Below are 23,706 nucleotides of genomic sequence, written 5' to 3'. Positions count from 1 at the left end.
CAGTGGCACAAACATTCATGTCATTTCCAAAACAGAAAGTGCAAGATTGTCAGAGACATTTTAAAACAAGCTATTAGTGCACTTTTGTGCATGATGTCACTAAGATGACTTATCAAAACACTAAATTAAAGTGCACTTTTTGTACAGAACGCCACTTCAATAGTTTGAAAACATGATGTAACACAAGATATTTCAATAAGTGTCAAATAAAAATGAGCTGCATAATAGGAAACCAAATTTCAAATGTCCTTCGCTATGTGGTTGGTTCCTGCGGACATTATGTACTTTTGTTGTCGACTCTTTTTTTTCATACAGTGTTGATCTGGAAATGTTTGCCTCGGCATTTTGATGGTGTGGGTGTGTGGCACCGAATGAAGATGTTGACATGCGAGTAAGCACTCTTCATTCTCTAGCAGGTGATTTTTCAAATGATGCTACATATTAGCAGTAATGCTACTTTTTGTAGAAACGCTTTTGCCCCACACTTGACAAATTACGGTTGTCTGTTCGACATATTCCCACTTGAAGCCAAACCACCGTCAGACGGTGGATCCCCTGCTGTTTTTCTTGGGAATTAATTCTTCCTTCATTTGTTACCAGAGTCGCACCTTCTTTCTCTATTACCACTCGCACCACAGCTAACGTTACCCATGCTGCTACCTCTCTGCTCCGCGAGGGCGTATACGTATGTGACGTATGACGTGACAGTATGTGACGTATGTAGAAGGTGCGCTTGCTGTCTGTGAAAAGGAGACACAAGAAGGAGTGGGAAGAGCCTGTCGTGTAATGCCAGCAGCTAAAAGCAACTGCGTGAGAACGTTTACTCTAATATCACGATATAGTCATTTTCTATATCGCACAGAGACAAACCCGCGATATATCGCATATATGGATATATCGCCCAGCCCTACTTTGAATAATACTATGGTTGAGGTGGACTGGTACACTCTCTGGCGTCTGTGGAAGATGTATAACAGTTGGAATATAATTCATACTCACAGTCTGTGGTGTTTGGACAACTTGTTTATAGGTCTGGTCTGGGTGAGTGCAACAGCATTATTTTCCCTGCTGAACTGTCTCATAGGGGTGGTTTTCAAATAGAAAGAGTACTGGTGACCTGGGAGTACATTGGCGGGATGTGGGTCCCCATATTTGTATTGCTCTGTACCTTGTTGAAATCCACCCTGGGCGTACTGGTCTGTGCAGGAGCCATGTCATATAGGGTGAGCCTATGAGTGGGGGTACCATGGTAACATTGGAAGTGGTGGGGTGGGCTGTGTCCACTGTTGATCATCAGCTGCCTATGTAGGCCTGCTTCCAGCATAGTGTAGAGACGTGGCCCGACCTTGCTGATTCATTGCGCGAGCGCTGGTTAGATCAGGATTCTGACTCTTATGCTCTAATATTGAATGGGTGTGGCCTCTAATCATACACTTCCAAATGTACGTATTAAAAGCTATACAGTACTTAATGTAGATATACAAAACTGATCAACGCAAACTCATTTTGAATATATAATGTTTTAAGATTGTACTCAACTGGTAAATGCATCGATTAGGCTCAAACAGTAGAGCTAACACACAAAATACAATTCACAGTTCCACAATAAACCAGCATTAAATGTGCTTGTTTTCACTAAAATAGCATTTCACTTATTCAGAAAAGCATTAAATCAAGGACTGAGGTTACTAAAGGCAAGTCCGGGTCACGGCACCAACCATTATGTAACCCTTATGCTCTGTGGTGTGGTCAGTGTTCCTCTGTGGGTTGGCGTTATGTTTTAAGACGTCGGTGTGTTGGATGGAGAAAACCATTTCTGCAAGTTTACACTGCAGGCCAAATTAAGTTAAAGTACCAATGATTGTCACACACACACTAGGTGTGGTGAAATTTGTCCTTTGCATTTGACCCATCCCCTTGTTCACCTCCTGGGAGGCGAGGGTAGCAGTGGGCAGCAGCGGTGCCACGCCCGGTAATCATTTCTGGTGATTTAACCCCCAATTCCAACCCTTGATGCTGAGTGCCAAGCAGGGAGGTAATGGGTCCCATTTTTATAGTCCTTGGTATGACTCGGCCGGGGTTTGAACTCACAACCTACCGATCTCAGGGCGGACACTCTAACCACTTGGCTACTGAATAGGCCCAAATCATTTTTTTTTTTTTAAATGTGACTTTTTCCATATGACTGTTAACACTGCAAGTAAAATGGGATCTTTATCAGACTCCAGTATAAACGCACACTGGCCCCAAAGTGGCCCAAATGTGGCCGCAACATCACTTGCATGCGCAATTTGATAAAGTGAAAACAAAGGATGTTGACCGGAAGTTGATCTGTCGAAATGAGCTACCTCTGGTAGATGAAGAGTTGACTTGTCACTGGCACTATAAGTACGTGATTATTTTTATCCATCCATCCATTTTCTATCGCTTGTCTCAGCTGCATTCGGGTGGAAGGCGGAGTACACCCTGGACAAGTCGCCACCTCATCACAGGGCCAACACAGATTGACTGACAACATTCACATTCACACACTAGGGCTAATTTAGTGTTGCCAATCAACCTATCCACAGGTGCATGTCTTTGGAGGTGGGAGGAAGCCGGAATACCCGGAGGGAACCCACGCAGTCACAAAGAGAACATTTTTATTATATATTTTATTTGATATCTAAATCAGTAGACACTGCTGGTAGCTTGTTTCGACAAAAGGGCTCATTTCGACAGAACACCGATTTCTGTAAATGAATAAGGAAGTTGCTACTACACAAGAAAAACAGACACCATGGATCAGCGTGTTAGTGGGTTTGTGCCGTGGCTGTTGTGTAGAGGAAGTAGGAAGATGATGAAAAACAACTGCAGAGGAGGAGGACGATAAGAATTTCAAAAAGGATGGTGATCGTGCTGCACACACAAATGACGTAGCTCGCCCAAGGATGACGTAAAAGTGTAATCAAATCGCATTCAGGTCACATTTCCGTTTGGACTGCAGTCACATTTGAAAAGATCAGATTCCAATCAGAATTTGGTCTACCTCCTGATGCGAAAATATCAGACTTGAAGCACTTTGGAGCGTTTAGACTGGCAAAAAATGAGGTCAAAAATATTAGATTTGGTGTAAAGTGTAAACGGAACAATTGTGGTGCTGACAAGAGACTGCTCTATTCAGCCCTTCACAAAACACGGGGAACGGTTTAGTATAAAATAAAGCAATACGCATTGTAAAATTAAAAATATATAAATGTAAAACGTACATGACATAGTAGCTAAACAAAACATGGAAATCAAAATAGATAACGCAATAAATGCCATTTGTACCGTAATTAGCCTTAGCAAGACAGCCAAACATTTGGCATGTGGCCTGACCAGCATGCTAGGCTTGACATAAACTTTCTAAAACACAGTTACTGCTAAATAAGACACAGAGAACATATTATATAGTGATATTAATTAAATACTTATCAAACAACACAGTGGTGGATGAAAAACAATGACAATTGAAAGAGCTGATTAAAACTTGGCTTACATTCACAAAACACAGGGAAAACTGAAGGCCATAGAGATGTGATGTTCGCAAACAAATCAATTCTTTTGAATGGCCCTTTTGAGTGAACGATGAGAACCGACAGTTGCGAGACGTTTTTTTGCGAGCGATTTTTTTAATTTTTTTATTTTTTTTTTAATGCACATGCAGATACAGCATCAACTGACTAGCAACTGGACTAGAAAATGAATCAGAGTCAAAGGAAGCATAGCTGCATTTTATTATTTTAATTTAAATAGTTATTTATTTGTACTTAATTTGTATTCACTTTTCTGGTTAATTGTTCTGAAGTAGTTCAAGTGTTTATTTTATTCTTACATATTTGTTTTTTTGGTTTTTTTTAGGGATGTCAAGTAATTATTTTAATCAGATTAATCACGCTCTGAAATTGTGGTTAATCATGAAATAATCACAAGTTGTTATTCGCTTGCATAAATATGTTCTTAAAATACCCCACTATTTGGATACAAATGCAATTTTGTTGTCAGAATGTCATACTGGAACATTTTTTTCAATGTTTTACTGAACTGGAAGTAATTTATGTGCTCAAAACATGGTGACAGTAAGTATAGTAAGTGCAATAATATAGCAAACAATGTACAGATGTACACTAAGGGATAATGTAGTAAACACACTCATAAAGAACTTTACACAGTGCACCACATTTTCTTTTCCTTTTACCAGTTCTTTGAACAAACGTATTTACCTTTGCAGATGACAAAGCTGATCTCTTTTTTTTGGTAGCTCTTTGTGTTTACTTACAGATGTCCAATGTTCTCCAGTAAGCAAAATAAATTAACATTCAGACAATAGTTGCAACTTGTTGCTCCTGTTTGTGTAGTACAGTTTATCTTTTTTTTTATTATGCCTCTCGAAGGTATAAGGCTCCAAAGTGTGACGTGGAAACGCAATGCATTGTGGTTCTTGCTGGCGTCTGAATAGCTTATTTACATGGTTGAATGCAAGACTCTGTCCTAAAGTTGTCCAAAACATGGCGCGAACTTGCGACATAATTAACTGCCACAATGGTTGTCATGATCATTTCAGGAAAAGAATACGATTTGGTGAGATGTGTCTCTTTTCCAGCACAGAAGCAAAGCCAAGGAAGTCGGGTTAGTGAGCTAATAAAGAGACTATTAATAGCCTGGAAAGCAGCCGTGAGATGATCAAACATGACTTTTAACGCCATCACCTGCTACATGTTGGTGTGTTCACGGCATTTTCGCACTGGTGAGTTTGAATCAAAGCCTGTGTTATTCTGATGCACACATAGGATTTAGTAGGATGTTTACGTTAGCTAAGCTAAGCAACGTACAGTATTTGAGGAAAAAGCAATCCCCCTATTTACAGATTAATAACTGAGAAGACTTTAAATATTTTGTGTATTTCAGACTTGAAATATATTTAGTTTGAAACTAATTTGTCCAGGAGACATCACACATTGACAAGTCCTGCTGACTTACCTCTGAAAAGACAACAATCTCCTCTTTCTGATGTATAATTCCGAGGTCTTACACACACCCAAAGTTGGTTTGTCCGTAAGCCTTGACCGACTTAGCATTCTGGAATGTTACTGTATAAAAACGGACTCTGTTGACGACTGAGATACAGAACACGTTCTGCGGTTTGCTCAAATCTTGTCTATTGGACGCGCTCATATGGATCAATTCCACTATCCGTGCATCCATCCATTTTCTACCGCTTGTCCCTATCGGACTCGCGGGGGGTGCTGGAGCTTATCTCAGCTGCATTCGGGCAAGTCGCCACCTCATCACAGGGCCAACACAGATAGACAGACAACATTCACACTCACATTCACACACTAGGGCCAATTTAGTGTTGCCAATCAACCTATCCCCAGGTGCATGTCTTTGGAGGTGGGAGGAAGCCGGAGTACCCAGAGGGTACCCACGCAGTCACGGGAGAACATGCAAACTCCACACAGAAAGAAAGACCTGAGCCCGTACTTAATTTTTAAGGTAGTGAGCCTTTAGAACAGGCCCCAGCTTGTTTCGGTAGTCTCTTGATTTTTGGTTCTTTTTTCGTACAACCCATGTACAACATTCGTACATTCGTACAACACTCTCTCTCACAATACTGCTAGTTGAGTACAGCCATGTAAATAAAAACTTTGTCCAGCAAAAATGGCTACCTGGCACCCACAATGCATTGCGAAATCATGTGGCCTTTTGAGCCCTATTGTACGACAGATCAGCTGTGGTGGTATGAATGACATCTTCTTGCAGCACTTGGTCTTCACAGAAGTCAGATGTCCTGCATGCGGTTGCTGACCATTTAGCAAAGATGCATGTTTAATTTATCAGTGGTACGTTTATTGACAACATTAAGGCAGGTAATCTCTGCCAGCGTAGTTTGTTCTCCTCTGCTTGTTGTCGATGTAGCATTCATACTAGTGACACCGTCTTCAAGTGCATGTTTTGCTTTAGGATGGTATTTTAAACTTGATGTATGCCAATGATAAGAAAGTCTGTCACTGCAAAACTAACAAGTTACCTACATTTTATTCAAAGTTCTGTTTTGAAGCGAAATGAGTCGCCTCTCATCACGATCACACACGGTGTAACAATACACATGTCTTCTGGGTTACATATGTGACTATTCTTCATTAATTTATGATAACGCAATCATTTTCGTATTAATCACACGCGTTATCTTTGAGAGCCCTAATTTTTTTATGTATTGTTATTTTTATTTTTTCTAGAATAATTTTTCGCTGAGTGAAAATTCAAAATAGTGATGTCACTGTCAAAGCATACAGATATGGCACCACTTATAGCTCATATTTATTTATTTATTTATTTATTTATTTATTTATTTGTGGGAAGAGCAAGGGTTTGCAGTTCTATTTGTGACCACTAGATGTAGCTAATGTAAAACTATCAAGAGTATGTTTTTACCAAGCACCAACTATAAGTTTTGCCAGCATATTATTTTTTTGTGCATACAAAAAAACTAAGGCCACTTTATGCATATCATCACTTTGTTGGCCTGATTGATGGCACCACTTAAACACACACATCGTCCTCCTTGTGAGTGTGAGAAGGCAGCTCATTAGATGTCCCCTGAGAGTCACTCCAGGCATCCTCGGAAGTCTGGGAAACATGAACAGCTGCAACTTGACAACAACCTGATGAAAACTACTCCTTTTGTTTTCCACTCTCTTACTGTTGCCCACAATGTTAGGTACATCTGCACCATCCACAGCTCGAACAAAATCATGCTCACTTTTGACATTATTCAAACAAAAGTCTTCCACAAAATCTTCCAGTGGTGGACATGTCTTGGTCCTCTGAGTGTGCTGACGTCAGAAATGGCCACGTCTGTTCCAAAGACAATGCAGGGACATGATTCACTGTTATTATTTCTTAAATATTTATTTCATTTAAAAACATTAGTCATAAATGTCAAAATAAAAAATAAAAATTTCTTAAATTGTCTATGTGGCCCTTAAGAAAACTGTGGTCTGGGGGCCCAGATGTTGGTTGTATGTGTCTGCCAATAAAGCATAACTTTTTTTTTCAGGGTCATATATATATATATATATATATATATATATATATATATATATATATATATATTTTAGTTTTTTAAGAAATTATATTAAAAACATTTTTCTTTAAAAAAAAAATATATATATATATTTTTTTTTAAGGAAAATGTTTTTAATATAATTTCTTAAGAAACTAAAATGTCGGTTATTGCAATAAAATACATATATATTTTCCCCAGTTTGGGGTTAAAAATATTTCGGGAATAAAAGTTTTTTTCCCCATAGTTTCTTTAAGAGAAAGTAATTGCCTTAATATGATATCAATTATATATATGTATGTGTATATATAAGTAATTAAAATAGTGTAAACACTTTGTAAGGGCTAAGAAAAAGTGTTATCTTAGAGAAAAAAGTAATTTATATTACTAGTATGAACTAGAAAACATAATTGATAAAAATAAAATAAAACCAATGTAAACACTTTTTCCAGGGCTAATAAAAATATCGGTCATATTTTTCCAATAAAAACATATTGTTTTTTTTATAATTTCTTGAACAAAAAAGTAATTATCTTATTAGGATAAAAATATTATTTTTTTCAAACAAAAATTCCTTTTTTATTTCAAGGCTTAACTTAAAAAAAAAAAAAAGTAATTTCTTTAAGAGAAACATGTGGGTTTTTTTCTTCGAGAAGAAAGTTATTATCTTACTAGGATTATTATATACAACACTTACAAAATAAAGGGCAAACAGTGTTTTTTGTTATTATTATTATTATTATTGTCACTGTTTAATTTTGATTTAGTAGTTATCGTGGTATAGTTTAGTAGTGCCCTACAATGTAGTAAATGTTTTTTAGATATCAAATATTTAAATATTTTTACAAAAATGACAGTTTCATACCAGACTGGACGGCTGCACACAGCTGTCCTCCTCCTGCAGGAGTTGTCGTAGGTGTGAGATGTAGTTGGAGGCGAGACGCAAGGTGTCCAGTTTGGACAGCTTGGTGTCCGCCGGTACCCACGGCAGGGTGGTTTTAAGTCTGGAGAAAGCTTTGCTCAGCACTCTCATCCTTGCCCTCTCCCTGGCGTTGGCCGCGTCTCTGTGAGACTGGCGAGGGTCCTTCTTGGACTGTTTGTGTCCTCCGTCATCTTCCGTTCTTCTGAGACACGATGCATCGTAGTCCTCGGCATCGCTCGCTGACGAGCCAGTGGACATATCCACCTGCTCTGTAGGAGTTTTTAGTGTCAAAGTTGTCCGATCGGCTTCAAGCCGAGTCCTCTGAAGGCCACTTTGACGGTGGCGCTCTCTGAAAGCCAAACATGCCTACGGCCTGATCATTCTTGACATTTAAGACGCGTTCTGGACATCTGTGCACCCTTTCTGCACAACATCTCCCCTCCCACTTTTCCCTGCAAGATCCTGTGACCCCTGCAAGGACCGCCGCCTCTTAAAATGGTGACGCTTCCTCTTCAGTGTTAGGACAAAAGCCATAGAACCAAATGAATCAAGGACTATAATATCAAGTGTATACATCGCAGCAGAATTTTGCAAACTAACTATGGCCGCCACGGCCACTTGGCGGCCAAGCCAGGTTTCAGTTCAGCAGGTGGATTACAAAATATAAGTAATTAATCAAAAGGGATAGGCTCCAGCTGGGATAGGCTGGGGCCTAACCACTCAGTGGCCTAGTGGTTAGAGTGTCCGCCCTGAGATCGGTTGGTTGTGAGTTCAAACCCCGGCCGAGTCATACCAAAGACTATAAAAATGGGACCCATTACCTCCCTGCTTGGCACTCAGCATCAAGGGTTGGAATTGGGGGTTAAATCACCAAAAATGATTCCCGGGCATGGCACCGCTGCTGCCCACTGCTCCCCTCACCTCCCAGGTGGTGAACAAGGGGATGGGTCAAATGCAGAGGACAAATTTCACCACACCTAGTGTGTGTGTGTGACAATCATTGGTACTTTAACTTCAACTTAACTAAATAGGACTCTTAACATGATATGTGGTGTGCAAAATGAATAGATGAATGAAAGTAATACAAGCAAGTGAAATAAGGTCACAAGTAATATGTGATATGGAAATAAAATGGATGAATAAAACTAACACATCCATCCATTTTCTGAGCAAATTAAATAAAGTGACAATGGGATAGGCCCCAGCTAAATAGGATTCTCAACAGGATATGTGGTTTGGAAAATGAATGGATGAATAAAATTGACACAAGCAAATGAAGTGAAGTCTGAAGTAATATAGTGGTCAACTGGGATTGGCTCCAGCTTGGATAGGCTCCAGATAAATAGGATCCTCCACAGGATACGTGGTATGAAAAATGAATGGATGAATACAATTATTAACAGTACAAGCAAATTAAATAGTCAAGTAATATGGTGGTCAACTCGGCTAGGCTCCAGCTAAATAGGATTCTCAACAGGATATGTGGTATGGAAAATGAATGAATGAATGAATTAATAAAATTGATTCCAGCAAATGTAGTAAAGTCACAAGTAATATGGTGGTCAACTGGGATCGGTTCCACCTGGAATAGGCTCCAGTTAATAGGATTCTCCACAGAATACGTGGTATGGAACATGAATGTATGAATAAAAATGTTACAAGCAAAGTAAATTAAGTAACAAGAAATATAGTGGTCAACTGGGATAGGCTCCAGTTAAATATGATTGTCTGCGGGATACGCAGTGTAGAAAATGAATGGCTGAGTAAAATGAATACAGTACAAGCAAATGAAATAAAGTCAGAAGTAATTTAGTAGTCATCTGGGATAGGATCCAGCTGAGATAGGCTCCAACTAAATCCGATTCTCAACAGGATACCTCGTATGGAAAATTGATGGATGAAAAAAATCAATACAAGCAGTGAAATACCATGTGTAATAAAGTGGTCAACAGGGGTAGGCTCAAGCTGTCTAAGATTTTGAACAGGATAAGCAGTTTAAATGGATGGATGAAATAAATTCATTAATAGCGCAGTCGTCTCGGGATAGGCTTTGCCTTCCAACATTTTAGGACAAGGTAAACGGAAAATGGATAGATGAAATACAATCAATTGAAATAATAGCTGGGATAGACTTCAGCCTCTTATGTCTAAACAGGATAATCTGTAAAGGAAGTGGATGAAAAAATAAAATATTGTTGTGGTAGCTTTTTCGGAAGGCGATAAGTAGTATAGAAATGGATGGATGAGTAAAACTGATAAAGTTGTGGTCATCTGGGGTAGGTTCCAGCTCCACACTGTATTCTTAACAGTATGAGCACTATAAAAAAATAGATGTATAAATGTAAATAAGATCAAATGAAATAAAGACTGATAGTGTAGTGATCATCTAGGATAGTCTCCAGCTTCTTGTAATGTTGAACAGAATAAGCTGTAAAGAAAGTAAATAAAAACAGAATTTTTTTAATTAATCCAATGAATTCACTGATGGTGTAGTGATCCGCTGGGATAAGCTCCAGCTTACCAGTGACCCTATTGAGGATAAGTGGGATGGTGGATGGATGGATGAATATAAATAAAATAAAATTAAATAATCACTGATGAAAGGGATAAGCGGTAGAAAATGGATGGATGGATAATGTAGTAATAATCTGGAGAAGGCTCCAGCGTCTTGTGATTTCAGAATGGAAAGTAATGGGATTCAATAAAGTCGAACACAATTTATAGATCAAGCCGATAAAGTCACTGATGCTGTAGTGATCTGCTGGAATGGGCTCCAGCTTACTTGATAAAGATAAGCAGTAAAGAAAATGGAGGGATAGATATAAAATATATTCGATTAAATGATCCCAATAATGTAGTGATCATCTGGAGTACACTCCAGCATCTTGTGATTTTGAACAAAATGAATTGTATAGAAAATAAATGGATGGAATAACTCTTAGTGTAGTAATCGTCTGGGATAGACTCCAGCTTCATGTGAGTTTGAACAGAATAAGCTGTACAGAAAATAATAGTATGAAATAAAGCCACATTTTTTTATTTTTAAATGAAGTCACTGATGGTGTAGTGATCAGCTGGGATAGGCTCCAGCTTCCCACATGATTCTTTATAGAATGAGCGGTATATAACATAGAAAATAGATGGATGTACAGATAAAATGAAATGTAGACTCTATGATAGTGTAGTGATCACCTGGGATAGGCTCCGGCTCCCTTGACGATTCTAATTAGACTAAAACACCCACTTTTATTGTGTTTTTGTGTTTTTGGAAATAGAAATGTCTTAAGGACCTCATGAAAAGTGTGTAATCCTTTGGAGGTTTTCACAGAAGGATTGAGTTTCCTCACAAGGAGTGAGCGCTCACACGCTGCAGCCACAGCTGTTTACTGTTCCCATGACATCTGGCGCCTTGGCATGACCAGGGACAATAATGGCAATGTTTGGCGCTTTGCGGCGCATCCTACCTTGTTTCACGTTGGTCTCCTTTTAAGTCGGCGTGTGAGGCAGGCGAGTATTAAAAAAAAGAAAAGAAAAAAGAAGTGTGCTGCTGCCCGAGAAAAAAAAATCTTAATTTGTTGTTCCAATAGACGAGCGTGCAGGTTGTAAACATCACAAAGCCCTTTAAACCTGCAAGTCGAGCCTGAGGGGAAAGTATAGGAAGATTTAAAGTGTTGGCAGCTTTGGGCAACTCCCAGTACTTGGAAATCAACTTTTAATGTTTTCTTAACTGCTCACTTTCAAAAAAATGTTTACATTTCACTGCACTAATGTGAGTGACGCATTGCAGTCCACTTGTTATGCATATAAAAGCAGAAATATTACCCGTAACAATGCGCTAATGGATGGTTAGAGGCTTGGTGTAATACTTGCCATGGGAATAATGAAATTCCTGCAACATTTACTGCTTGATGCTTCACTTGAAGGCAGTGCAAGCATTTGTCCGTCAGCAAAGACGTTTTATAGTTGGTGACCCCGGATGGGAAGCTGCAGAGGCTATAGTGGGGACAGGAGCCAGTTGTGATGATGTCATACTCAAAGTCTTTTTCCTTTAATTTGAGCAGGTACTACGACTACAATGCACAACATAAGCATCAGAAAATGCTTTAACTGTTGACGGCATACAATGTGACATTACAAATAGGGCTGCAACTAACAACTAATTTGATAATCGATTAATCTGTCGATTATTATTTCGATTAATCGATTAATAATCGGATAAAAGAGACAAACTACATATCTATGCTTTCCAGTATTTTATTGGAAAAAAAACCGGCATACTGGCACGATATTTATTTTGATAATTGTTTCTCAGCTGTTTGTAAATGTTGCAGTTATAAATAAAGGTTTATTTAAATAAAAAAAAAAAAGTAGCCTCTGCCCATGCGCATAGCATAGATCCAATGAATCGATGACTAAATTAATCGCCAACTATTTTTATAATCGATTTAATCGATTAGTTGTTGCAGCCCTAGTTACAAATATGCAGCACGTACAGTACTGTACATTTACATTATAATCTTTAAAAGTCATTTATTTGTATTTCTCTCAAGGAAGTACATTAATTCATAATGGTAAATCATCAAAAAAAACATAATTACACTACTTGCTATGTTTCCTTGTTTAGTGACCAGAGGTATTTATTTACTCAACTGCAGAAAGGACCAGGCGTCTATTAAGTAAGGATTTAAAGAGGGAAAAATACAAACATTTAGATTGAAAAATTACTATTAAATAACGTGTTCAAATATACTGTACTTCATGGTGTTAAGGTGTTAAAAAGGGAAAAATGGAAAAAATATAAAAATGAAGATTAGAGAAAAATAATGTGTTCAAATATACCGCATGTCAAGTTGGACTCAACTTCAGATGGGACTAGGCATGTAAGTAAGACATTAGGGAAGAAAAAAAAAATACAAAAATTAAGATTATATAATTAATATTGAATATTGTGTTCAAATATGCAGCATGTCAAGTTAAACTCAACTGCAGAGGGGACTAGGTGTCTATTAAGTAGGGCACCCGTGAGGAAAAATGCAAAACTATAGAAAATAAGATTCTAAAATTAATATTAAATAACTGTGTTCAAAGATACTTTATGTTTTTTTTAAACTTTAACTAAAACTATCATGAAATTAATGTTAAATAACAATATAAGGACTTGGGGAAAATGCAAAAATACAAAAACTAAGATTCTAGCTTTTAAGAAATGTAATATTAAATAATGTGTTAAAATATACCTGATGTCAAGTTTAAACTCAACTGTAGAGGAGACCAGGCATTTTATTAAGTAAGGCATTCAGGAAGAAAACGCAAAAATACTGAAATTAAGTTGACAAAATTTGTATTAGATATCTGTGTTTAAATATACTATATGTGAAATTACACTCAACTGCAGAGGGGACTAGGCACGTAAGTAAGACATTAGGGAAGAAAAAAAAATTACAAAAATTAAGATTATAAAATTAATATCGAATATTGTGTTGAAATATGCAGCATGTCAAGTTAAACTCAACTGCAGAGGGGACTAGTCGTTTTTAGAAGTAAGGCGTTTGCGAAGAAGAATACAAAAACTAATATTATAAAATTAATATTAAATAACAATATAGGGTGTTAGAGAAAAACTGAAAAAATCCAAAACTATAATTATAAAATATTTATTCAATAACGTGTCGAGTTATTGAACTGCAGAGAGGACTAAGCATATATTAAGTAAGGCATTTGGAAGAGAAAAAACTAAAATTATAAAATTAAAACAACAATACAAGGCGTTAAAGACGAAAAATGCGCGCGCGCAAAAAACTAAGATTTTATAATTAATATTAGATAACAATATGTAGTCAAATATGCTGTATGTGAAGTTAAACTCAACTGGAGAAAGAACCAGACATTTATTAAGGCTTAGAGAGGAAACATATAAAAACTAGCTTTATACAATTTTAATAATACATATTCTGGGTTTTATTAGGGGTAAGATGTTTACGGGGGTTTATTCGGATATGTGGATTTATTTTTCAAAGTAATATAAAATAGTGTGAAATTGAATATGTATTTACTCGACTGCAGAGGGGACCAGGCAACTTGGTGTTTGCAAGGGGTCTGGCTTTTATTTGCACAGATGCCTTTATTTAAATAATTATTAAAATATCTCTTCCTTGAATTTTTTTTTTCATCATTGTGCACTTTTGTAACGTACATTACTTAAATAAGTTCAATAAGGTTTTTGCCCAACTGCAGAGAGGGTCAGGGGTCTATTGGGGTAAGGCATTAATGGCATCAATATAAAACATTTGTAATTTCTATCATTTTAAATGTGTAAAATTATAATGTATTTCAAGGCAGCAAGGTAGGCCACAATTCTAAAAGAAGTTTGTGATTGACAAAGAATAATGATTCCTAATAATAGAACATATGCCAGATAAAAGTTTAGACCTAATTGCTCTGGTAGTGAATGAGAAAGTGTCTCCAAACATTTGACTTTTGATACTTGAAATAAAATGAGTAGTTTGAAAAACACACTTTGATAACTCTACTGATGGGTACATTGTGGTCGTCTACAGCCACGCATCTCTGGTCTACATAAAAAGCACCCAGCATTATTCCATTTGAAGTCAAATAGGGGGACACAAGGGAGGGCGTCGTAGTGCCTGCCTTCATTTGGGCTTGGACCCGATGGCCTTCATGAGCGGAAACCAGCGAGACACGCCACTGCTGGAGCGTTTGGGCGGACACACTCGGGGCCACATGCTGCCCCGCTTGTTCACCGGGCCGTCGTACTCGTCCGCCTCGGACGTGATGTCCATCTTCTGGACGATGAGCTTCAGCAGGTCGTGCTGCTTTTCCAGCATGTTGGACATCTCCTTCATCCTGATCACACAAAATACTGCTGAGCAATCAAAAATGTCTATTTGTTTGAAGCTCACTCACTTTTTCCACTAGGGGGCACTAAGGCATCGACATATGATGCAATACAGCATGGAGTTTTGACCTACCTGCACTTCTGCTTTTTCAGCTCATTCTCGATGGTGGAGCAACTTCGTGAAGTGGCATGCGTGTGCTTCCATACTTCGTTGTCCTCGGGGCCTGATAATATTTTCCATATAGCATACTGCAATTAAAAGAGAAACAACTACTGAGAAAGGGAAGTGACTGAATAAACTAAAAGGCAATATACTGCACTACCCTGGAGCACTTGCGGTTAGGATAGATAAGGATGAAACTTCTGTCAGCTCGTTTGACAAACCAGTAAGGCAGCTTGTCTTCCAGAGCCGTGTGGAGGTCAATCTATGGAGGGTGGGGATGGGTTTGGGGGGCAGAAATTATATATTTTCAGTCAGGCTATGGAAAGGACAGCTTTTTTACATTCAAGAGAAACATGCATGACAATGGTCGTCCCACAGCGTTTTTTTTTTTTCAAAGACTACCTTCAAAATTGCAAATTGAAAGAATGCCGGCAAAAAAGTGTTTATCTTCAGTCAGGCTACTGAAAGGAGAGCTTTGTTACATACTTAACATGAGGAACATGCATGGAAAAAGGTCACCCAACAGACTACTTTTAGAAATTGTAACTAAAGAACAACAACTTGGTTCTTAACACTAACAAAACCAAAGAACTAATTGTAGACTTCCGCAGGAAAGGGCAGAACAAACACCCTCCACTTTTAATTAATAACAATCTAGTAGAAAGGGTCAAGCATTTCAAATTCTTAGGGGTGAACATAACAGAAGATCTATGCTGGGACATTAACACTGCTTCTACAGTCAAAAAGGCCCAACGTCTTTTTTTTGTTGAGGAAACTAAAATGCGCAAACATTCCGCAGAAATCAATGGTAAACTTTTACAACTGTGCCATCAGCAGTGTCCTCACATATGGCTTTTTAGTGTGGTTTGATAGCTGCACGAAAGCAAGCCAACGGCCCTCCAGCGAGTGGTTAAAGCGGCGGGGAAAATTACAAGGACGATACTCCCAGAGATGAGTGCCATGTACACAACTCGCTGCCTAAAGCGAGTACACAACATCCTGAAGGACAGATACCACCCAGCAAGTGGCCTCTTCAACCTGCTACCCTCTGGAAGGAGGTATAGATCGATTTGCGCCAGGACCCCCAGAATGTCTCACAGTCTGTATCCCCAGGCTGAGACTGCTAAATGAACAGCCTGCCCCTTTGCTGCCCCGGACCATCTTATTACCTCACTCTTCACCACCTCAATAATTGTGCTCTGGACATCGCATCGCTGCAACATCAATGTAACACCCATCAGACATCTGACTGTTCCCACCCCCACACCCCTCTATTCGCCATCTTCCTGACAATGCTAACTGTAAACTATGGTCAACCTGCACTTCAATGCAGTTTCTATGCTGCTGGACAAAGCTCAAACAAAATCTTGTTGACATGTATGACTTAAGTGTTATTGTGATAATGACAATAAAGGAATTGATTGATTGATTGATTGATTGATAGAAAGGAGGCCGGCAGAAAATGTTTATTTTCAGTCAGACTATGGAAAGGAGGGTTTTCTTGCATACAAGAGGAACATGCATGACAAAGGTTGCCCCACAGCGTTGTGTTTTATCAAACTCTACTTTCAGAAATTGCAAATAGAAAGTATCCCGGCTGACAGTGTTTATTTGTTATCAATCTATGGAAAGGACAGCTTCGTTACATACAAGAACAACGTGCATGACCAAACGTCACCCCACAGCGTTGTTTTTCAAAGGCTACCTTCAAAATTGCAAATGGAAAGGATGCTGGCAAAACATTTGTATTCACAGTCAGGCTTTTGAAAGGACAGCTTCGTTACATACTTTACACGAGGAACATGCATGACAAAAAGTTGTCCCGCAGCGTTGTTTATCAAAGATTACTTTTAGAAATTGTAACTAGAAAGGATGCCGGCACAAAGTGATGATTTTAAGTCAGACTATGGAAAGGACAGCTTTGTTACATACAAGAGGAACATGCATGGCGTTAGTTGCCCTAAAGTGTTGTTTATCAAAGACTACCTTCATAAATTGCAAATAGAAAGGACTGGGGATGAAAAAAAGGGTTGATTTTTAGTTAGGCTATGGTAAGAACAACTTCATTACATGCAAGACAAAAGGTCGCCTCACAGCGTTGTGTTTATCAAAGACTACCATCAGAAATTGCAAATAGAAAGAATCTCTGTCAAAACTGTTTTTCAGTCGGGCTATGAAAAAGACAGCTTTATTACATACAAGAGGAACATGCATGACATCGGTCGCCCCGCAACATTGTGTTTATCAAAGACTACCTTCAAAAATTGCAAATAGAAAGGACTTCGGCAGAAAGTGTTAATTTGTAATCAGGTTATTGAAAGCACAGCTGCGTTACAAGCATGGCAAAAAAAAACGCCCCACATTGTTGTGTTTATTCAAGACTACCTTCGGATATTGAAAATGGAAAGAACGTGTTTATTTTCAGTCAGACTATGGAAAGGAGAGCTTTGTTACAGAGAAGAGGAACTTGAATGACATCGGTCGTCATACACTACATTCAGAATTTGCAAATAGAAAGTATCCTGGCATGGAAATCAGTGTTGCTGCAGATCAGTGACCCATTTCAGGGCCCAAAACTACTACTACTGATAATAATAGGCAACTACTAGAACACATACTTGCATGGCTATTCTTTTCATGGCTGCAGTTTTCTGCACTTCGGCAATGTCTCCAACTGCTAAACCAATCTGGAAGACAACGCCATGAAAATAAAATGTAAGGATGAGGAGCTTGTTCTTGTATTGCTTACCATCAGATTGACAAGCAAGATGGGCATGAGCATAACAAAGGAGGTGAAAATGATGAAAGTCAAGATCTCAAAGGGAAGATCATTCTTCAGGTAAGCATCCAGGAAGTTGTTCTGGTAGTTGATCTCTCCCACCATCATCACAAACGATTGCATCATCGCCAGCGGCAGGGTGTCAAACTCCCTCTGAGGATCAATTCATCAATAAATCCTTGCAGTGCAAATATTAACTTTGAGAAATGGTCACATGAACACAGGAGGTGAATTGACAATCAAATTGCTGAGACATGAAGAAGGGAAGGTTACAACTGGACTGCATAGTTTCCCCACCTGGTTGAGCATGAGAGCATAGAAGGCCAAAGCAAACGCCAACAAGAGGTAAAAGAAGATAAGCACGACACGATTGAGCGTCTTCATGATCTCATTGAACATCACGACATAGATTCCAACGCCCTCAAATCTGCAGTGACAGCAGACACAGTCAAGGGGTAGATTGGTGCAATCGGAGAAAAGCTCAAAATTACCTCTGGAGATACAACAGAAATCCAACCCAGGATTGAAAAATCGCAATGGCTCCTGCCTGCCACTGCAAAGAACTTTGTATGTTGAACATGAGAGGGATGACGAACAGCAGTGAAAAGATGGCGATTGACCAGTCCATCGGGTTGTTGGTGTCCTTGATGTAGTTCCATCGCTTCCACATGACAGGAAAAACATGTCAGAAGAATGGAGATCATAGCTGGTGAAACAAAGTTTGTTTTACCTGCTGTATTATCTGCAACACTTCCTTCACAATGGCGTAGATGTTCATGACTAAGACCATCACCATACAGACGGACAGGAATATACTCTGCTGTTGGGGGAAAAACTCTGATTCATAACCATATTACTGTGCAGTATACTGAATAGTATTGTACTTCAAGCACTGGTGGCATGCGTTATAAAATAATACATGTCTTGAAACACACCTGAATCAATACAATTATCTATTAAGTGGTTACACCCAGAGCCGTGTATAGAGGAGAGTACAACTCTCTTTCAGAGTTGGTCCCAAACATAGCACCATGTAGACCAATCAGAGGGAGTATGGCCAGACAATCTCTTAAATGATTGGACCAACTCTGAATCCGAGTTGTCTATACTCTCTCTATACACAGCCCTGGTATAGATGAGGATAAGAGGACTCTTTAAGAAGGTTTGGTGTTGCCAATTTAGCAAGTGATCAGACTCCTTTAGATACTCTTTGAAAAAAAAAAAAAAAAAAGAAATCTTCAAATTTAAAAAAGTTTTTTTTAGGCTATCTCCGTGCTTACAAGTTACACATCAGCAGCCAAGAGGAGCTTATGTAACTTGTAACATTTTTTGAGAAGGCTTTATCATATTTTTTTTATACTGAGCGGGAATGTGTTTTTAATTGATAATCAATTCTGAATCTATATATATATATATATATATATACGTAATATCGCTAACATTTGTTCCATTTAGTCCACCAGCGACGCTGAGATCATTATTCGTTACGTCTTGTCTCGATTACTGTAACATATTATTTTCGGGTCTTCCTATGTCTAGCATTAAAAGATTACAGTTGTTACAAAATGCGGCTGCTAGACTTTTGACAAGAACAAGAAAGTTTGATCATATTACACCTATACTGGCTCACCTGCACTGGCTTCCTGTGCACTTAAGATGTGACTTTAAGGTTTTACTACTTACGTATAAAACACTACACGGTCTAGCTCCATCCTATCTTGCTGATTGTATTGTACCATATGTCCCGGCAAGAAATCTGCGTTCAAAGAACTCCGGCTTATTAGTGATTCCCAGAGCCCAAAAAAAGTCTGTGGGCTATAGAGCGTTTTCTATTCGGGCTTCAGTACTCTGGAATGTCCTCCCGGTAAAAGTTAGAGATGCTACCTCAGTAGAAGCATTTAAGTCCCATCTTAAAACTCATTTGTATACTCTAGCCTTTAAATAGACCCCCTTTTAGACCAGTTGATCTGCCGTTTCTTTTCTGCTCTGCCCCCCTCTCCTTCGTGGACTGGACTCTCACAATATTATGCTAGATCCACTCGACGTCCATTGCACCAGTCGCCGGGGGGGTGTCCCACATCTGCGGTTCCCTCCAAGGTTTCTCATTGTCCCATTGGGTTGAGTTTTTCCTTGCCCTGATGTGGGATCTGAGCCAAGGATGTCGTTGTGGCTTGTGCAGCCCTTTGAGACAGTCGTGATTTAGGGCTATATAAGTAAACATTGATTGAGATAGATAGATGTACATAGATATATTTAGTAAGGACATTATATATATATATATATATATATATATATATATATATATATATATATATATATATATATATATATATATATATATATATATATATATATAATGATTATTATAATTATATATAGATATTTACATATACTGTATGTATATATAGATATATTTAGTAAACAAATTATAAAGAAATAAGTAAGTATATATATATACAAAACTCAAAACCAGTGAAGTTGGCACCTTGTGTAAATTGTAAATAAAATCAGAATACAATGTTTTTAAAATCCTTTTCAACTTAAATTCAATTGAATAAACTGCAAAGACAGGATATTTAATGTTTGCACTGAGAAACATTTTTTTTTTTGCAAATAATCATTAACTTATAATTTAATGGCAGTTACACATTGCAAAAAAGTTGGCACAGAGGCATTTTTACCACTGTGTTACATGGCCTTTCCTTTTAACAACACTCAGTAAATGTTTGGGAACTGAGGAGACCCATTTTTTAAGCTTTTCAGGTGGAATTCATTCCCATTCTTGCTTGATGTACAGCTTAAGTTGTTCAGCAGTCCAGGGTCTCCATGAAAAAGATGGTTGCTTGGATGGATGTTGCTCCAAAACCTGTATGTACCTTTCAGCATCAATGCTGCCTTCACAGATGTGTAAGTTACCCATGCCTTGGGCACTAATACACCCCAATACCATCACAGATGCTGGCTTTTGAACTTTGCGCCTATAAGAGTCCGGATGGTTATTTTCCTCTTTGTTCGGGAGGACACGACGTCCACAGTTTCCAAAAACAATTTGAAATGTGGACTTGTCAGACCACAGAACACTTTTCCACTTAGCATCAGTCCATCTTAGATGAGCTCGGGCCCAGTGAAGCCGGCGGCGTTTCTGGGTGTTGATAAATGGCTTTCGCTTTGCATAGTAGAGTTTTAACTTGCACTTACAGATGTAACGACGAACTGTAGTTAGTGACAGTGGTTTTCTGAAGTGTTCCTAAGCCCATGTGGTGATATTCTTTACACACTGATGTCGGTTTTTGATGCAGTACCGCCTGGGGGATCGAAGGTCACGGGCATTGTCTTATGTCTTATGTGCAGTAATTTCTCCAGATTTTCTGAACCTTTTGCTGATATTACAGACCGTAGATGGTGAAATCCTAAAATACCTTGCAATAGCTTGTGGAGAAATGTTGTTTTTAAACTGTTTGACAATTTGACAATTAGATCATTACGTCAACAAAACACCACCACAGATAGATCGCAGTCCTATGGAAGACACAGAACACGACCCGATCTTGGTCCGCTTGTTTGGTGCACACCAGGGTTGTGTTATATTAAGGTCAGTATAGTAGTTAAAATCTATTACAGTGTATTTGTGCGGGCTTTGAGTGTCTAGTGTATAGAAAAGCGCTGTATAAATCTAATCCATTTTTGTTATTGGAAAAATTAGGTATCGGTGTAATTTCAATACGTTTACCTGCTTTAGGTTTATCGGCACCATGATGAGTCCATGCTTGGCCGTTTCAGTAGCGTTGACGGATGGCCTCAGAGTCACGATGAGGTGAGTCAGCGGCAGCAAGCCAAGAAGGTACAAGAACATGTTGAGCAGATGGGCCGTGCTCCCGTACGCAACCCTGCGACACGACACAAAGATCGGAGGCGCTCGTGGAAGCACTTGGTGAAAGTAGGTCACTCACCACTTCATGGAGAGGTACCTCTTGCAGACGGGGTGATTGAGGAGCTCAAGGCGGTTGTATTTCACCATGCTCTGCAAGAAAGTGCATTCTGAGATCTTTCAAAAAGGTGCTTTCATGCTTGTCATGGTTGGTTCGGATAAAAATAATTTGCGCTCAAATATGAACGCGTCACGGACAAATGGCACAAAGCAGTATTCAAATACCAGTAAATGTAGGAGAAAATTAAGCTTTTCATGAAATCTAAGCTGGTATTTCGAGTGCTACTTTGTGTTTCTGTATGCCTACTTATTGTATGATTCTTTGTGTATGAAACATTTCCCACTGAAACTGATGGAAATCAATTTAATCGGCCCTCAAAACAGCAGAATTTTAAGATGTAAAATGCCTTTTAAAAAGAAAACTAACTTTTAGATAAGAAATATTGTATGTAAAACAATACAACAGAACGTACTACTAACAACTGTAGTAATGTAAAAATAATGTACAATTGGTGAATGGAGTTCTACTATACCTCCTTCCAGCTCCTTCTCCATCAAACACACAATCAGCAGCTTCTCCATATTTTATTGGATAAATGTCCTCCGTTTACAAATTATTATAACATTATTGGCTGGTGTAAGACTCATTCTGCTTCAGTACGTTGCAGACCAGCAGTGCTACTCAGATAGTTCCACCACTCTGTAACACGCTTGGCAATGTTTTTGATGATTTTTTTCTTTAATTGAATGAACATTATCCACTTCTGTCTTTCCCACTCACTTTCTTCCTACCCATGGTTGGAAAACAAAGATCTCTAACTATGAGTTAATGCTAGCTAGTAAGACCAGATGTTTTGGGCAGATCTTACGGGGTGATATTTGCTATTCCAACTAATGGATGCTTAAGTTATCACTCAAATTTGTGCTTGCAATTAGACGAGAGACAGCTCTTATTTCAAAACACGCCGTTTTTCTGTATATCATCTGCGGAATCAAGTCCCCAAACAAAGACTCTCATCTGTTGGTTTTGTTTCTGACTATGACTGCAAAATAAACCACGATGGGGCCAACCAAAGTTGTGATTGCCAGTACTTTGTTAAAGAAGGTGAGAAAAAAGAACTCATTATCTCAACTAGAGCAATGTTGACTTATCTATTCAATTCATATTTCAAATTGTTTGATGCATGTAAAACCATAATTTGTCTATATAAAATGTGTTTTGTAGTAATATTTGTGGGTGTCTGTAACAAAACATTTGGATTGACAATTTTTCTCATGAGGAAAATTGTTTTGCTATTTGCCGACCTTTTAACTAAAACAGTCAACCGCACGAAAGTAAACCTCACCTTTTTGTTTTTTTAAAAGCAGACTAACAAAGCTTACATTGGGGGAAAAAATAAGGAAGCTTACATTGAGTGCAGCGAGGGGTTGAACTCTGTTGGACTTGTCCACTTGTTTCTTCTGCACTTCAACAGGAGCTTGGAGCCATTTGAAGTCATATTCAATCTATTGATAATAGAAGTCGCTTTAATGGTAAAAAACAACAACTGTCAACTGTCCACTTTATTGTCGATTCTTCACATGTACAAGACGTACAAGGAATATAAATTTAATTTTCAGCACAGTCCCGCTCAAGAGCTGACATTTTAACTTCCCTACTGGACCCGATCATGTGTGGCCATCTTACATGATAGTCAGGGCTGGTATGATCGTCCCCAGACTCTTTCACACAGGAGTCCAACAGGTGCTGAAAATCAAAGAAAGACTTCATAATGTGCTTACAATAAGACCCTTGAATAGATTTGTGATACGCTCGATAAGCAAACCTTGCAGGTCTCTGGCAGATATTCGATCATGTCGAAAATGGGACATCGCTGAGATGAACCTTGTATAAATGCGAGAATAGCCTCCGCACACCTGCCAGGACACATGAATGATGGTGCTGCTAAAACATAGTCTAGACAAATCGAA

The 23,706-nt window shown here is 38.5% G+C and overlaps 2 protein-coding genes across 2 annotated transcripts in view; both read right to left on the bottom strand.

Annotated features, from left to right (window-relative positions):
• Window positions 1-6,792: 6,792 nt before the first annotated feature.
• On the bottom strand, window positions 6,793-8,384 carry msc (musculin (activated B-cell factor-1)). The gene is made up of 2 exons (XM_061964744.2): window positions 7,953-8,384; window positions 6,793-6,879 (listed from the first exon to the last, which is right to left on the bottom strand). The coding sequence occupies exons 1-2, from the start codon at window positions 8,265-8,267 to the stop codon at window positions 6,793-6,795; spliced, it is 402 nt and encodes a 133-aa protein (XP_061820728.1). The 5' UTR covers window positions 8,268-8,384.
• Window positions 8,385-11,676: 3,292 nt separating this feature from the next.
• The window catches only part of trpa1b (transient receptor potential cation channel, subfamily A, member 1b), a 59,800-nt gene continuing 47,770 nt past the window's right edge, over window positions 11,677-23,706 (bottom strand). The window contains exons 15-27 of the mRNA XM_061965425.1: window positions 23,562-23,652; window positions 23,423-23,482; window positions 23,146-23,241; window positions 21,758-21,828; window positions 21,538-21,694; window positions 18,538-18,627; window positions 18,299-18,468; window positions 18,105-18,234; window positions 17,778-17,960; window positions 17,647-17,715; window positions 15,189-15,290; window positions 14,999-15,114; window positions 11,677-14,873 (exon numbers count right to left, since the gene is read on the bottom strand). Of these exons, the coding sequence (XP_061821409.1) occupies window positions 14,660-14,873; window positions 14,999-15,114; window positions 15,189-15,290; window positions 17,647-17,715; window positions 17,778-17,960; window positions 18,105-18,234; window positions 18,299-18,468; window positions 18,538-18,627; window positions 21,538-21,694; window positions 21,758-21,828; window positions 23,146-23,241; window positions 23,423-23,482; window positions 23,562-23,652 (1,549 nt within the window). The 3' untranslated portion in view covers window positions 11,677-14,659. The remainder of the gene's footprint in view (window positions 14,874-14,998; window positions 15,115-15,188; window positions 15,291-17,646; window positions 17,716-17,777; window positions 17,961-18,104; window positions 18,235-18,298; window positions 18,469-18,537; window positions 18,628-21,537; window positions 21,695-21,757; window positions 21,829-23,145; window positions 23,242-23,422; window positions 23,483-23,561; window positions 23,653-23,706) is intronic.

Source organism: Nerophis lumbriciformis, linkage group LG07, assembly GCF_033978685.3.
Source record: "Nerophis lumbriciformis linkage group LG07, RoL_Nlum_v2.1, whole genome shotgun sequence".
NCBI classification, from domain to species: domain Eukaryota; kingdom Metazoa; phylum Chordata; class Actinopteri; order Syngnathiformes; family Syngnathidae; genus Nerophis; species Nerophis lumbriciformis.
The sequence above is the reverse complement of the archived record's forward strand: the minus strand, read 5'-3'. Positions and strand labels throughout refer to the sequence as shown.